The sequence below is a fragment of the Armigeres subalbatus genome, chromosome 1, assembly GCF_024139115.2.
Source record: "Armigeres subalbatus isolate Guangzhou_Male chromosome 1, GZ_Asu_2, whole genome shotgun sequence".
NCBI classification, from domain to species: domain Eukaryota; kingdom Metazoa; phylum Arthropoda; class Insecta; order Diptera; family Culicidae; genus Armigeres; species Armigeres subalbatus.
The window spans coordinates 41,922,092-41,934,884 of NC_085139.1; the positions used below are offsets into that span (position 1 = coordinate 41,922,092).

At 38.3% G+C, this 12,793-nt stretch overlaps 1 protein-coding gene across 3 annotated transcripts in view; it reads left to right on the forward strand.

Moving 5' to 3' along the window:
• Window positions 1-651: 651 nt before the first annotated feature.
• Window positions 652-12,793, forward strand: part of LOC134224720 (mitochondrial pyruvate carrier 1) — a 39,370-nt gene continuing 27,228 nt past the window's right edge. For 2 of the 3 annotated variants that reach the window (XR_009983037.1, XM_062704254.1), the window contains exons 1-2: window positions 679-964; window positions 2,319-2,559. Coding sequence is in view for 2 of the 3 variants with exons in the window: in XM_062704254.1 (XP_062560238.1) it covers window positions 2,388-2,559 (172 nt within the window). In the remaining variant the exon portion in view is untranslated. Of the gene's footprint in view, window positions 965-2,318; window positions 2,560-12,793 lie in introns of all 3 variants that reach the window. The other variant, XM_062704261.1, reaches the window with a different exon arrangement.

Below are 12,793 nucleotides of genomic sequence, written 5' to 3' on the forward strand. Positions count from 1 at the left end.
GCGGACGGACAATGTGGAGGCACCCGGACTCGATGACGATAACCGCGCCGAAATCGATCCATCGAATCCATGTTCCTGTAGCAGCGTTTCCGCCTCGACACCGGCACTGATGCGTAACAACACTTTCGAGAAATCAACCTCCTTGGTCCAGGGAAGCAGCAACGACGGTGGATTTTTGTAAAACTTCCGGAAATAATATACCTAGTCGCAATCTTTAAAATTGCATTCAGTTGAGAGCGCGACGAAATAAAACTAAATTCGAAAAGAAAAACAAAAACTGACATTTGCCCCATTACACATGTGTTAGTGAGAGCAAGTTGAGATTTGGCTGCGTACATGCAGAAAATCTCGGATTATCTTAATACTCCGAAATCGGGGTATTAAGTGAAAATCCGAGATTAAATATGAGGATCATATGGCTTGAAGCTTACCGAAATCGAGGATAATACGAGATTGGCGTATTATCCTCGTTGGAGCTTACCACCATAAGTGTTTTCCAGTGGGAATGCAGAGCCGTTGAATAGGAAGAAAGATTCCAGAAGCAGTCTAATATGGCTGCATACTGAAAACATTCGCGCACCCCTCGGCTGTATCAAAAAAAAAAAATAATGACATTTCTCGCTGTCAGTGCGGCAGATCGCGGATGGCGTCGCGACGTCGATGTAAGCGAGTTGAGTCGCAACGTCCTCGCTCGCTAGTGTTTTATTTACGTCTGCGTATGTGAAAACACAAACTCATCATCCGCCAACCTCTATCAACTCGTTACGTATTAATTTTGCCTCTTCAAGGCCACAAAAAGTTCCTTCGCTTCTTGGATTGGGTAGTGTCATTCACATTCTTGACGTGGGAAGTCAGCGAGGGTGCGAAGGCACCTACAGATCAACCAGAATCCTTCCCAAACTCCTCCAGATCGGAACCCGTCAACGGATTTGATCGAACCAATCCTTATTTACTATCCCATCCGGTGAGTACAGCGCAGTGCGTATATTTTATCGTTTTGAACATAGTGAGTAGAGTAATTCATTCAATTGGCTGATATCATAGCGAATCAAAAGCACATAATGGACGAAGAGTTGGCGAAAATTACATAACGGCAATCAGTGCGCAGTTAATCTAATCAAACGGTCAAACTGTTGCTCGTGAGTTTATGTCTGTTATACATGTTTGTACATAGGCAAGCAGGATCTCTGAGGAAGGTGCCTTCCAGAGAATTTCGAAGAATTTGTTTTTACCTGAAACATTATTTGCTCCCAGAATAGATCATTAAGGTATTTCTGCAACGTGACCTTTTTCAAATCTTAATAAACCGTTTTATCGTTATATATTTTGTTTATTTTTCATTCTATTTTGATCTGATGACCAGATGGAAAGTTCTCTATCAACAGATTACCGTTATTAAAAAAAGCTCCATCTACCAATCTGAATAGTGTGTACCATCAGTAGCTTATCCTTTTTAATCAGTAATGGTGTTTTTGGCCTGTAGTCACTTACCTAAATTATGCTATAAAGTTGTCACTTATACGTGCTTTGCTTATACTATGCCTTTAAATATTCCTTTTCGTAGCATTGTATTCAAGTTATTTTGAAGCAGACTGCATCTTTGTAAAGTTAATTTTTCCTACAGTTGAATCCGCTGTTCTTGAAATTTGTTTTTAAAACTAGCTTTTTTTATATCTTTATTAAAGAGATTTTCAGCCCTAGGCTGGCTCATCTCTTGTAAAACTAGCTAATTTTGTTTCTTTAGATGGCAAAATTGGCCTTATTTTATTTTTAAATGAAAATCCCGAAAAGTTGACTTCCTCAGTCGTGTCTGTATGCTAAATTGGATGTATGCTACTTGTGTGACAAAAGAGGCTAAAAAACATTTAAATAATTACTATTGTAAATCTAACACACTCCATGACAACATACTTGGATGTCATATTCGATATTCCTAAAATAATTTCATTACATAATCTTTTCTATCGCAGGAGATCTAAAGCTTATTCCAAAATTAAAAACGAAATTGACATGAGCTTTTCATGCGCAGTTTTTCTGTTCTCTATACGTCTTTCAAGGGTATTTTTTTAAAAGATTTTTTTAGATTAATCCATCATGCGAAATATGCGTGCAACCTTTTTTCAATAACTTGCACTCTACATTTTGTAGGCAATATTGATGCTATTATTTAGCAATATGGTGTGAATGAGCATCAGTAACCAGAACCGCCCGTCAGACATCAGTTCCTATCTTATCAATCAGCGACTGAATAATAATGTTGATCGTTAATAGCGTCCCGACTGACTAACATTTTTTTTATTTCTTGATTCACTTTCTAGCACGTTCATCTTATCAGTAATTGACCCAGCACAAACTAGATTCGGTAATTACCACAATCGCACGTAAAAATGGCAGCTGCAATGGGAAGGAAGCTGATTGACAGCTTGAAGAGCAAGGAGTTCCGCGAGTACCTGATGAGCACCCACTTCTGGGGACCGGTCGCCAACTGGGGTATCCCGATCGCGGCTCTCGCTGACATTAAGAAGGACCCGAAGATTATCTCCGGGACCATGACCACTGGTAATGTACAAATAAGTGCTTTTTGGCGGGCTGATACGGGAATTATGCTCAATTAACCTTATTATAAGTGCTTGCGTATCATTCATGAGGAAATGCGAATTTTGTATTATCAGTGTGAACTGCTTGCGGAACACGTTCTCATGGGATGCCAAATTTTTTGTGTTCAATTAGCATGTAAATGGAATGGATGATTATTGATTAGTGGAACTCTTATAAATCTCAATTTTGTTTTAAGCTTGTATTTGACGTTGTATATTGGACGTTGCTACATTGTTATAGCTTGCCAAACCGAAGTTTTAAGATCCAAGCTAGTGGTCTTCAGCTTAGTCTGTTTATGGTAGAATTCGACAGTGAACACTAATAAATTTGGTGTAGGTGTCCAAGTCCCAAATTCTATGGCGAGTCTATTAATGATTAAAAAAATCCGTCATATGTAATACAACCTTTTCAATAATATAAATTACCATGAATTGCAAATTCGATTTATAACTTCCAGAGAGATGATCTATTTGGAAGTGCATTTAAATTTGCAAAATGTAACTGCACGAAAAATGCGCACTTACACCAATCCACTGCACGTACACATCTACAGACAAGAGATTAATTTAACACACTACTCAGGCAGAGTCCAGCCAATTGGTACCTATGCTTCGCGGTTATTGAGGGAAACTAATAGAAATTTTAGATGAAGAAGCTTTAGAAGAGGGTATTCAAATACGCCAAAAACAAACATAAGGTGGGACAAATCAAATTAAGAAAGCGAAGTCACAGAATATAAAATGTCAATTTCTGTTCGTTTCATACCGGTTGCTCGCTTTACGATATCTATTCATTCTGTTCTTTAGAGCTGTACTCCTTTTCTACTTTGAGCTTTAAAAATTGTACCTACTAACCGATAAATGCCAAACAATCATTCATGATAAGGACAAGCTAGCTTTGCTGCGTCGCAGCATGCGTAGAATAATAAAATAGGCAATTGTGCGTGGCTCCCGTTTTACATGATGCGCGAGTACATTTAGTTTTGGATTCCGGCACAGTCTTATGCCGCGTGCCATTGACAGTTGCATAAAACCTCTAACCAAAACCGCTAATCGTTTCTATCCATGTTCTCCTGCGCTTTTCGTGTTGCCTTTTATTTCTGCGGTGGATTCGTTTCTCTTCTGCCCTTGCTATACTATACCGCTCTCTGGTGGAACGGGTACGAGCCACTAGCATTCGACTCCTAGCAACATTTATCTCGTCCATCACTTGCTGACACTCCTCATCAAACCAACCATTTGGTTGGCGTCGCTGTACAGTGTTCAACAATTCCTGCGATGTTGTAATCACAGCTTCGTGGATATTTTCCCACAATCTGTTGACGTCGCCAGATCCTATTGCATCTCCTTTCCGTTCATTCAGCTTCTGGTGGTACTGTTCAGCAATTCTGAGTGATCGCTGTGACGCTGAGTGATCCAAGTGATCCGAGTCAATGTTCGGACCTCTGAAGGACCTTACATCAATAACATCCGAGAAATGTCCGTCGATCAGCACGTGGTCTATCTGTGACCAAGTGTCTCGACTCGGATGTTGCCAGGTGTGTTGGCGGATATTCTTACGTGCGAAGTAGGTACTGCTGTTTGCCATCCCTCTAGCAGCAGCAAAGGTTACAAGTCGCAGACCATTATCGTTGGTAGCGGAATAAAGGCTTTCCGTACCAATGACAGGACGAAAGAAACTTTCTCTTCCGATCTGCGCATTTGCATCCCCGCATCTCATAGAACTCATCCTTCACATCATCAGGCTTTTCGTTCGTTGGGGCATAGATGCTTATCAGACTATAGTTGAAAAATTTGCCCTTTATTCTCAACATGTAAATGCGGTCGCTTATCGGCTTCCACCGGATAACACGCTTCATCTACTTTCCGATCACCATGAAGCCAACACCTCGTTCTGCTCTGTCACCGCCGCTATAGTAGATGTGGTACATACTTGAATGAAGTGTTCGCTATGGGATCCACCGCCCAGAATTCACGTACCGTGACATGCCCTATTACCGTGGGGTTAAGGACGTGTTCACTATAAATTCGCTATATAAAATTCAATTTGTAACAATCACCCTTGAAAACTATGTCGCTTTAATCAATATTAAATACATTTGAAAAGAAAAATATGTTTTGTACTTCAACTCATAAAAAAATGAAGAAAATAGTATTCGACATTTGACTTACGAATATGCCTAATACCGCGTACATTCCGAAGAAGATTCCAAATACCGCGCAGAAAATAGCCTAATACCGTGCCCTATCAAACAAGCTCAAATGATGAGCTTAAGAGCACATTTACAATAAAATATGTAAATAATTGAATCATATACAAATTTCAATTAAATTATTAGGTCATACATACTGAAAAACGTCATAAAAATTTACTATTTTAAACAGATACCTACTGGGAAAAAAATCATTTCCTTGGGAAGTTAGCCATTTTGCAATATTGACGGTTTAAAAGCGATTATTAATTTTTCAAATAATTTACTTCACATTTATTTAGGTTTTAAATAGATGATATCCAATCGAGTGTCTGAGTAGATTTGAAGACAATGGGAGGATTTGTATTCAGATAAAAAATACTCTACCTTCATTTCTAAAGGAAACTGCACAGGAAAAATATTTACTATAGTCTGTGGTAAATATCGCATAAATGATATTGTTTCGTATGTGCTGAACGACACAATAAAGGCTATTTGTATGTTCATTACATGTAGAAGTTTCTCTTTGGGGAAGTATTGGAATAATACATATTGCAATATGTAATTCATCTGAATGATGCTTCCCTAGTAATCCTACCTACCTATACGATATTGTCTAGTGGTCTATGTATCCAATGTGATGGTTACGTTTTTTTTTCTGAGTATCAACTTCACGGTATAGTCTAGTCACGGTATTATGCACTACTGGCGAAGAAGATGGCCTAATACCGCGACAATTGTTTTGATTAATAAAAATGCAATAACAAGAAATTTAAATACCATTTCAGTACCCAGCTCATCTATTATAGCTGTAAAACTGGGCTCAATGAGATATTAGAAGTAAATATCATTTAAAAAACAAGTTACAAGACTTGGAAATATAACCATAATTTTAAGCGTTTTGCTAAGCGGATGCAAATTTTGGCTGGTCGAGCCATACATTTTCACATTTATTTTTTAGCGCCTAATTTACGTCACAAATACCCACAATAATAATTTGCTAACATTTTCTGATATATATTTGTGTATTTCGCCAAATAATGTGATGTGTATGACAGACAGTACCTCTATATTCATCAAATTGGATAAAATCCACGATATTAGGCAATGCGCGGAATTAGGGCAGGTCACGGTACTCCAGTTCTGGGCCACCCTATTTCCTGGATTGCTGCCACACTCACACCGATCTTCTGCAGCTCACCAGCTAGGAGCACAACACGTGCGGGTTCATTCAAAGTTATCACGTTCCAAGATCCGACTTTCCAATCGTTGTCCTTCATTCGTTGTCGGGTATGCTGCCGTTGAATCAACCCGTTTGCTCTACTTTTGTCTTTCTTGTTAACTGTAGAATCTTCGGTAGGCTACCTTACCCGGTTTGCGCTACCTACATCGCGTTGAAGGGGCTGCCTTCTCGATGCTGACACGATGCAACGTGGTGTGTACAGTTTTGTTTAGAGGCACTCGGACGATGATCAGCCGCCCCTAACAAGGGGAACAGACGCTGTTGTGAGTCGCTCCTAGCATGGAGATCAGACGCTCGATCAGATTTGCACCTCCGGATAGAAGCAAATCCCCCCTTCCCTGTCAGCATACGACCATAGTTTCCACCAGGTTAGTTTACCGGATCTTCCATAAGGTTGCTCGATTTAAGGTATTGATGGTGCTGTGGTGTAGTAGCCGCTTCCCGAGAAGCATTTTGCGGGCTTGGTAGTCATATGGCTACTGCTTCTGCCTCATACGCAGGAGGTCGTGGGTTCAATCCCAGGTCCGTTCCATTCTCCTACTTTATATCTTTCTCTTTATTTCTCATGTTCTAGCAATCGCTAGAACTGGAAATGGACTTCCATACCGTTTCCATTACTATTCCTATACCTTCAACTTGAGAATTCTAACAGTAATCTGCTAGAATTGGAAATGAACTTATAGAGCTCGTTTCCTACATCCCAATAAGAAATTCCATCAGTTACCTCTCCTATCTATCACATTGGCAGCTCGTTAACCAAGACGGACCTCTGCCTCTCCAACCTAACCCAGAAATTCCAACAAATTCCGCATGAACTCGTGGCAAGTGCAGAGGTATATTCGGCTTGCAGTGGGCGAGTGATTGCATCATCATTTCCTCCCCCTTCCCCACATTGACTTGCATTCTGACGTGGCAGGCGCCAGTATGACCTAACAAATGAGATCACCAGTACTTGTACATTGAAGATGTGAGCTAGTCCCAGGCAAACATCTGTTGGTTCCCTGTGCAAGAACAGCTGATCTGGTCATAATGGAGTAGCAACTACGAGCAGTCAATCAAGCTCAAGCTCAAGCTCTTCCATAAGGTTGCTCGATTTAAGATTTTGTTCCTATTTAGCATTAGCATTAACATTGAGCAATTCTCACAAATTCGTAGGTTGTACAAGCCATGAGTATTGTATGAGAGTAGCATCATTTTCATCCGTTACCACAGATATTGATTTAGGACTAATATTATCTCCTAGATGGAAGCAATGCACTCTCCAATCGTCGAGATCTGTCCTGGCCACGTCCTTGCGAATGCTGAGGAAGGGTAAGGATGGTTAGTTAGACACCCACTTAAGAAAGATGCAGAGAGCTCTACGACGGGAGGTTTTTGAATTGTGTGGAAGGTTATAACAGTAGGAATCGTTTTGGTAGAACATGAAACACAGAAAGAACTAAGATAGAAATACAAAGTAGGAAAGAGACGAGCCTGGAATTGAACCCACGACCTTCTGAAGCGGTAGTCAGGCAGAAGCGGTAGTCACTAGATCACCGAGCTCGTCAAGATTTCGTTCCTATAAGCCTAAAATAATCATTGCCCTCGTAACGCTAGGTAGACACCTTTGCGTGGTGTGTTACGGTGTAAGATCTACCACGGTCACATTGTCAGCTACAGACAAATCCTGACCCAACGAATAGTTTCACCAATATCCAGCTCCGTGGTACTTATGAGGATGTCGCTGAGTCGGAGGCTTTTCATTAAGTAAGTACTACATCAACACTGCCTCCCATCTCAAGATACGGTAAAGATGGACATGGCAAGGAGTAGTAATCCTCATGCTTTTGTTATTTTTATCCTAGATTGGAATTAAGGACCACACCCACCTTGATTTCTGATAGCAATAGGATTTCAAAAGAAAAACATGAGTATCACTAGTGTCCAATCTACGAAGTACACCGTAACTATGCTATGCTATAAGTCTAAAATAATCATTGAATCAAAATGGACCTTATTATATTCACGCTATTTTCCGAATGACATGAATGGTCGCTTCTAATTGATATAAGCGAACTTCCCAGAAACAAGTGTAGAATCTGCAATGAAACATTGAACGCATGCTTTAAAAAGTAAGTTTGAGTAAATGTATGCTTCTCTAGAAGCGTCCATTTATGGTCAGTTTTTATCTTTCTAATTTTTGAAACCAAAATTTTGTTTTTTTTTTGCTATACCTAGTCTCTTTCGAATAAAAATGTTTAAATACAAAATAAACGGTGATAGTGTGTGGCAATGGAGTGAATACGAAAAAAGAACACAACATCTCAAATGGGTTTCCTGTTCAAGAAGGGCTTGTGAGGGCCTTTTCAATACGCTCCGGACTTTTCATTGGATCGGAGTCCCCGAAACGGCTCGGGATATTTTGCATGATCGCGTATGTGTGAAACTTCTCAAGCAATGATAGGCCGTTATCAAAAATTTCGATGTTGCTTTTCGCATGCATTTTTTAATGGAGTTTGCCGCTGAAGGAAGCAAAATTTGAACATCTGGTTTAACGCACCGGATAGACCTCAAAAGACAAGGATTGCTAAACGGAAACTTGGTGGGTTTATTCCAATTTATCTCGTAACTGATTTATTATTTTGGCTATGTAGATTAGCTGTCACTAAGAAGTCTCGAACTGACTTATATTTCCCTTATTACACTTTTTTTATGCTTTTGTCGTTTGTCGTTCAAAAATCTGCCCCTTCTAATTCATCTTTTTCAATTTTTAAAAACAGAATGGTCATCGAACACCTCTATCCTACTTTTAAATCCTTTCTTACCAATTTCAGCGCTTCATTTTTCAAACAGGTGCTCTTGCCGCTGAAAAAGTAATAACATAAATAAGACATACATTAAACTGTCTTTCATTTCTATGTTCCTCACAGAATGAGAAACATTCCAATAATTTGTAAATCGACCTGTATTTCTGAAAACTATAAACATTATTTTAGAAATCATTCAAAATCAGCTTTAGGCATAGGAAAATTCAACTTTTTGCATTCTTTTGTATTGTTTATTTTTAAATAAATAGGTAAAACTACACCATGATGACGTTTATGCTACATGGAACAATATAATTACCACATGCTACGACAATAGAGGATTGTTTGCAGCCGTTTGATCATTCATCCACTTAGAATTCATTTGTTAATCAAAATCATTATCATATCAGGGGGGAAGGGGAATTTAATTTCTTTTTGCTCTTGTTTCGTTTCAGAGAGCGAGCAAAGGCGCTTAAACCTAGGCTATTAGCCAGGGCAAGGCTAATACCTTCGCCCCATCCGAGGAAAATCATCGGCAAGGATAATGGAGTGACATAAATTTCTTAGCAAAGTCACTCCCAACGTATTTCCACAAATCTTCTATCATTTGCTTATAATGGTACTCCTAAACCACATACCCTACCCACCATCCAATTCCTTGACATCTATGAGGGCGTCGGTGAGTCGCTGGCCTCTCGTTAAGTAGATGTCATATCATCATTTCCTTCCCTTTCCTAGTAACGGAGAAGATGGGCGTGGCCGGCAATGATAGCTTTCATGTTTTATCATTTTGGACCCCCAATTGGATTTCCATTGAATCCCAAATGGAAATCCATAAGCAATTGGGGTAAGAAAGGTAAAGAATATACATGACAACTATCAGTATGCAATCTACGAAATACTCCGTTACAACGCAACGCAACGCAACGCTTCTCTAGAAGCGTCCATTTATGATTCGCCTCATTCCTGGCACAGGCTTAAAGTAACCTTTACGTGTATTCTCCTATACTGCTATCATACGCATATTGTCCTATGTTTGCTGGGATTCCTATGGACATGGGACACTTATGCGTATAGAGGCAGTATTTGTCAAGAGTTGCTAATGGAACTTTTTACTGAATATCTTTAAATATTTCAAATTGAATCGTAGTGTGCTGTGCGCGAAGATAGACGTCTTTTTCTTCTAAGTCATTTTGTTTCTCATTGCAACCATATCAGCCGTTTGTATACTTTTGGCTGATAGATGGTAGCTAAAGCAAACCAAAAGAAAATTTATTATAGATGAATCACCTGCTTTGAGCGTGCTTAGCGACACACTAGGAGTTATCTTTCTGAAATCAGTATGGCGAAAGGCATCTAAGGCTCGATTTATCATAATTAAGCATCTTCATCGAAAAAATATTTGGTAGGCGTAGTAGCGGACACCTCCCTACATCCAATGGGCAAGTAACTCTAAACTTTGCGATAATATTACTCATTGTCTCGCAATAGTATTTCGTGATAGGGTATCTGTTCCTATATCAATAAATATAAGGCAATGCGCATATGAAATGCATTGATTTCACACCCAATGATCAAGAAACATGAAAATAATTATGCGCGGCTCACGTAATTGTTAATTGAAAACAACTTGGTACCTTCATGTACCTATTTCAATAACATTCAAAAACAGTTAATACTAAAAAAAAAACAGAACTGTGCAATAAAAATCCTATTCGACTAAATGCTGATGTCATATTAGAAATTTGGAGACAGTACTCGTCGATAGAAAATCCTTCCGCACGCGATGGCATATGAGCAAGTCAAACCTTCCTTCTGCCAGTGGAGATATATCAGCTTCCACACTGATATTCTTCCCTCCCCCTTCATACGGGAGCTTGGCAGAAGGAAGGTCGTGTGATATGTGCCATCACAAATATTGCCCTCCGCTCGCTTTCAAATCGACTTCTATAAAAACATTCTTCATGCCTGCCGTATCCTAACGGAACTATCAATTCTATACTTTCGCCTCTAATTCTATCATGAACATGTACGTCTAAGTTTGGAAGATGATATTAGCATTTCCATATAATTGTAAATCGTTTAACTTCACGTAGAAGTAACACACACAAAATCATTAATTTAGTTAATCCTATGCTTGTACCTATATCAATAATACTGTTTATAACATAAAATACGCACACGTAATGATATGATTGCAGTGATGCCGAATTCTGCAATGTTTTCTATTTGAGTTGAAATATAATTTACAAAATTGCAGTTTTTGTTGTAGTTTTTCAACTTATCAGTTTAATTTTATGTTTGTCATAGCTTATCTTTTCGATATACCTTATTTTACAAACATAAGAGTTGAATTTCACAGGGATAGTTCATTCAAGCATTTTTGAAATAAAAATCTAGGTCGACAACCCTTGAGAGTACTGCAAGCCATGTAAACAGTTTGTAATTCGAACAAGGATAATTTAGACGTTGTTCGAAATAAACCCATATCATGCTATAGGAAATCGCGTTGGTTTTTCAACTATAATAATAGTGAAAATGTGATGTGCTTATATAAAGCGTGAAGTGAGTTTTAAAAGGATACATTTTTGTTAGCTTGAAATTGAGTGGAAATCAACGGCGTGAAAACAGATGAATCTGCTAGTAGCAATCGAGCAGTGCATCAAACCATCAGTTCAGAGGTAGGAAAATGAAAATAAAAGTGCTTTATAATTTTATCTTTTAATAATTTAATTCTTGTGAATTAAAACATTACTTAACCAAAATCTTGAATAATATTCCAAACATTCAAGAATGTGTTCCATCTATTATTGTGTACATACGATGTGAGAAATTGTAATTAAATTGATTTTTTATTTGGTTTATAGACGGTTGGGATTAACATACGGGCTGTTATTAATATGGGAACAGATACCCTACTTCTACTATCCACGATTTTCATCAAACAAAGAAACGGTTGCTAGTTCGGTTGTTATGGCGTTTGTCAGTTAGTTAATGAAATACAGTGCTTCCCCGTATTGGAAACACCTAATTTCTAACTCTTCAGATTCTAGAAAACTTTCAAACTGTATTTTATATTTCGAATAGCATCACACCAAAACGCAGGTCCCAAAGATTGCTAAAAAAGTAAATAGTAATAGAAATAATTTCTCAGTGATGTTTTAAGAATTGAAAGGAGACTGAAATCATGTGTTATCTAAAACTGGGTAGACTGTATCGACTGGGTGGCGTTGTGTTTCATGCTTTAACCACCAGGGCTCTTCGATCAATTTACCGTAGATACGACGTAGTTTTTCGCTAGTATTTGTTAGTAGCGGTAGTAGGGGCAATATGAACATACGGGGCAATATGAGCCACCCTCATTTTGAGCTTATTGACAAGTTTTATCATGTAAAAGTTATATGATCTTTAAGAGGATGCTACACATATGCATCAACGTGAAAACCGCATTAAAATTCAATTCAAACATGAAAATACACTTGAAAATGTATATTTTCGCTGCATAGGCAAAATTATTATAAGATTTGAAGTTTATAAATAAGGTTTTGACACAAAACTGATTAAAATACAGGTCAAAAATACACCACAATCAAAAGATATATAAAAATTGAATATTGTACACACATGTTTGTATTGATACAAATCTGAATTTAACATAAAACTTTTTTTTTCCCAAAACCAGTCTCTATGGGGCAATATGGGCATACCTGTACAGAGCAAGATATCAGGCCTTAAAATACGAACAAGTTCAAATTTCAGTTGTCCAATACAAGAATATTATCATATATGTAAGATTCATTACGGAAAAATTACAACAGCGCATTACTGCGATTGAAACAGGAAAAATGACCATTGGCCAATTGAAATGTGGCTGTTCTAACGGTGAAGAGTGGCAAATCGGTTCAGTCCGCTGTTGTGCGGTTTTTTAATTTTATTTGGTATGGAATACTCTCAACTGTTGTAGGAATATCATAT